Source organism: Buceros rhinoceros, unplaced genomic scaffold (assembly GCF_000710305.1).
Source record: "Buceros rhinoceros silvestris isolate BGI_N320 unplaced genomic scaffold, ASM71030v1 scaffold24259, whole genome shotgun sequence".
In the NCBI taxonomy this organism is placed as follows: domain Eukaryota; kingdom Metazoa; phylum Chordata; class Aves; order Bucerotiformes; family Bucerotidae; genus Buceros; species Buceros rhinoceros.
The window spans coordinates 2,033-6,363 of NW_010430137.1; the positions used below are offsets into that span (position 1 = coordinate 2,033).

The 4,331-nt window shown below is 59.7% G+C and overlaps 1 protein-coding gene across 1 annotated transcript in view; it reads right to left on the reverse strand.

The window, feature by feature from the left end:
- Nucleotides 1–2,539: 2,539 nt before the first annotated feature.
- HPS4 (Hermansky-Pudlak syndrome 4) overlaps nucleotides 2,540–4,331 on the reverse strand; it is a 12,228-nt gene continuing 10,436 nt past the window's right edge. Inside the window, exons 11-12 of the mRNA XM_010142929.1 lie at nucleotides 4,102–4,210; nucleotides 2,540–2,711 (exon numbers count right to left, since the gene is read on the reverse strand). Coding sequence (XP_010141231.1) covers nucleotides 2,540–2,711; nucleotides 4,102–4,210 — 281 coding nt within the window. The remainder of the gene's footprint in view (nucleotides 2,712–4,101; nucleotides 4,211–4,331) is intronic.

Here is a 4,331-nt window from a genome sequence, read left to right on the forward strand (position 1 = left end):
CGGTAGTGAGGCACCTCTGTCCTGACCGGTACAGCCTCCCTGGGCGGATTTCCCCGCTGCGGAGCAGCACAGGGAGTGTCTGCTTTGCATCTCCCATACCCCTACCCCTCCGGTCCAGGCAGCCCAGACTCTCCCCAGGCAGCAGCTCACAGGCTCCGCACAGGGCCACCAGCCTGCCCCCGAGCCTCGAACCAGCCGCTCTGGAAAGCATTTTGGTTCCTGCTGCCCGCCCTGATGCGTTGAAGGCTGCTTCCTCAGGAGCAGCTCTCGGGCGGAGGGTGCTGGGCTGCCTGACACAGCCCTGAGCATGGGGCCAGCCTGGCAACACAAGAAATCGCCCAGTGCCAGCCCCCTGCTCCTCGTTAGCAGGACCCAGACGGGACAGAGCCCCAGCAGCAGCCGCTCCTTCTCCCATTACACTTGAAATGGCCCATTTTTACACATCCTCTCTACGACACACCCATTAAGTCAAGGGCCTGGAGCTCTGCTGAACTACCCCAAGACAGCTTTCATCTGAACGATCAAAGGTCAGCACTAGGTCTTGGCCAGATGCAGTTGAAGGAGCCAACGGGGAACGAAGGCGCCCCAGCTGTTCCACCGCCAACAGACGGCACAGCAGATTGTAGCGGAAGATCCCTGACGACAGCAGGCAAAACCAGCTATTCTGTGCTTCGCCGCTGTGCCAAAACCCCCTCCTGTCCCTCTCGGGGTTTTCCTTCCACTTCCTCGTGTTTCCTGGTAGAGCACACAACCACTTTCCAGAACACCCGGCTCAGAGACAGCAGGATCTCCCCCGGGGGAGCGGAGCAGCCCGGAGCTGCCTCCCTGCTTCTCCCAGCAGCCCGGGGCACATCGCAGAGGGAACCTGGATAGGGGCTGCAGGTTCTGCGCCCCACGAGCAGAGCAGCTTGTCCCGAACACGGGGGAGCAGGGCTGTCCTCTGCGCACCCTTCCGCAGGGGAGCCCCTTGGCAGCTGTAGCTCGGCCTTTCCAATGAGGTTTCACACCTACGTTGCCGTTAGCCAACAGACAACTGGTAGCACACCAGTGCAGAGCAGTTCCACGCCCGAGGTCCCCACCAGGACAGCAGCACACAGCTCTCCTGCATCTGAGGCACCTCCTCAGTGGCCAGAGCTGGAAGCCAAACAGCGATGTGTGCCCAGCCATAGCAATCCAACCCCCTGCTCCAGTACTGGCTCTTCTGGAGCCCACCGAGTTCCTCAGCCGGGGTCTGCAGTGGCAGAGCCACCCGGGGAAGCGTCTGCGGTCAGAGTGGAACACGAAGGTGCGACGATGGTGACGTTCCTGTGTCCTGCTGACACTGACACAGCCCTGCTCGCTGGTTCATGGTGAAGCCAGGAATGCACCCACCTTCAGCAGCCTTCTAAGACCCTGAGAAGCAGCGACTTTGCAGGAGTGATGGGAGCAGCAGGCACTGCCTGTCCCACCCCACCGGTGCAGGAACCCACCCTCGGCCGGGAGGGAACCCCAACCCCTCACCTGAGTAATCACAGACAGGACAACGGAGCAGAGAGTGCTGACACACGCTGCTTGGGTAAGTCTTGGAGACTCTCTTTTATTTTCCCAGTCATGGTGATGTGTGTATGGACCAGCAGCAGCTCTGACACACCCAGGTGCAAGGACCCACCACCCCAGTCACCACTGATCCTGTCTGGCAGGTGCTGAGAGGGGCCACAGTGTCCAAGCAGGAAGGGAAGAGCTGCCACGGGCTACAGAACCTCTTTGGTCCCATCAGCTTATGGGGCTCTCACCTGCCTTTTCTGTCGGCAGAGCATGGACACACCAAGCAGCAGGAGCAAGGAGGTGAAACATGGTGCAGCAGCGGAGGGAGAGGAGAAGGCAGGAGACCGAGGAGCAGGCAGGAGAGGGATGCGTTCACACCACCATCACCACAGCCCTGAGAGACCAGCAGTTACAGCCGCGCTAGTGGGCAGCGGGGAAGGCATCACCCATCGGGCGTGAAGGGACAAGGACCCCCCTGACAGCGGCTGCAGGAGGATTATGAGTTTGGCAGCACTTGTTCTGCTCCAGCTTGTCTGAGAACACACTAATAGAGATAAGGCAGGGGATTGTTTCTAGAGATTAAGAGAGATAAATAAAGCCCAAGTCTGACCAGGGCAGATGTAGGCACAGAGCTCCAGGCACACGCGGTGTGCGACTGATGTCTCTGAACGCCAGTACAGCCCAGTAGCTTGGGCTCCGCATCACTTAGAGCGAGAAGAGGTTTTACTTTCGGTCAAGGCACTTCAGGAGTCTCTGCCTGCGGCAGAACAGTCCTGGAGTCAGAGTAAACCAAGCCCTCATCACCGCTACTTCCTGTCTCCACTCTTTGTCACCAGTTCCCTGCGCTGGCACAAAATGTGCTGCAGGAGCAGGGCAGCAGGCGTGGCCCTTCCGCAGGGCATGGCAGGCAGGAGACCCCCCAGACGGGGCACAGAGCCCTGAGCCTCCTGCGGAATAACGGCTTCGAGATGTCGCTTACTGGAGGCGAAGAGACTTTCGGCCGTGGTGCCTCGGCTCAGAGCAGGTTCACCCCGTGCTTCAGCAGCTTCTGCTTGGCCTTGCTGGGCAAGCTGAAGGCGCTGTCGTGGGGGTTGGGAACGCCCGAGTTGCGGAGCGGAGCGCCCAGCTGCTGGAAGTAGGTTTCCTGGACGGGGTTGCGGCAGGCGTACACGGCCGTGGAGGCGTTCCTGGCAGGGCGGGAGAGAAGGCAGTCAGGGCTTACGGCTTTGTGCAAGACCCGCGTCAGCTCGCCGGGCTGGGCGCTGACACCTCGCAGCACTGGACACCCAGCTCTTGAGAGGGACTTTAAGGACAGCAGAGCAAAGGAACACAGAGCTGAAACGGGCACCAAAACCCCACGGGGTATCACCAGAAGGCCACAGGGAACCAACCAGTCCCTCCTTGTCGAGGGTCCCAGCATCCTGAAAGTGTCTCATCCTGGAAGAACCCACCTCGCGGATGCTGTCCGTAAGCAAACCCCCAGCACAGCACCCCCGCAGCAGGAACTGAACGAGCTGGTGGAGTCACGGTGTGACAAAGCTCAGACAACAGTCACATCACCAACGACTCGAGCTTGCGGTTGCAGCGAGAGCCACCACACAGCATTTACCTACAGGAGGGCTGGCAGGGAGCGCAGCAGGGGACTCTGCTCCTCCACGACGGAGGAAAGCAGCAACTGCTACGTTTGCTGACACCCTCCTGTGACAACGCTCCACAGCAGAAAGCAGTTTTAGTCATCTTGTTACTCAGCCTGATTCACACACCGAGCTGCTTTTTTTGGGGCAACGCAGACTACGCGGGCTGCGCCAGTGCAGGATTCCGGGAGCCAGGCAGACGAACGCTCCACAGGAGCTCTCCAGCACCAAAGTGTGTGATTACCAGTCCCTTGGCAAGCGGTGCTGGAGGAGTGAAACGCTGGAATTCCCAGAATCATCTTAATTCCATCACGTTTTGGACAACCAAGCATGGCCGGGCAAGTGGAACCTTACGACACAACCACCCTCCCCGAGACGGGCTCCGGGAAGGGGGAAATGCTGCTCACAGGAGCGGCTCTAGCCGGCGGGCTGCGATAAGACCATCTCGCCTGGCGCATCACAATGGAGCTCGCCACGCACGTTACGGAGTGTTTCCAACCCAACAAGCCATGCAAGAAAACAAAATCTAGGTTGCCAATTCTGGGCGCCTTTGGCTCCCAGCCGAGACACAAATTTATTAGGAACAGCTATATTTAAAACTGTGTCTGAGAACCTTATGGTGCCGGGAACCGGCAGGATCCTCGTGTTTTATCTTAACCCACACCATGGCACAGCTCAGTGGTGCCTTTGGTTTGCTCCCGGGTGCCATCCCGGCCTCTCGACACCCGCATCATGCTGGGGACACAATATAAAGTAGCCCACGGCTAAAGAGCAGATCTCAGGGAACACAGTGACGTGGCTGACCCTCGGTGAGGGACACCGGTGCGGTTACAATGCGGGCTGGACCTCAGCCACCCTCGGAAAGGAAGTTCCCCCTTCTGCCCACTCCGTGTCACGCAGCACTGCTGGGCTCGAAGAGGAGGGGACCAGCAGCACCTCTCACCTGATGATCACTTCGGAGGCTGTTGGGAGCTGGCTGAAGTCGGAGTGGATCAGCGTGGCCGCTCTCAGGAAGTGCCGCTCCAGAGGGCCGGGCGTGGGGGGCAGGTTGGCTGTGGAACAGGAGGAAGGAGGCTCTTAAAAGAGGAGCGGGTCCCCGTGACCTCTCCCACTGACCTGGAGGCCTGCAGGACAGAGACTGGGGGGCACCATAAATCACAGCGGCACCTCCGT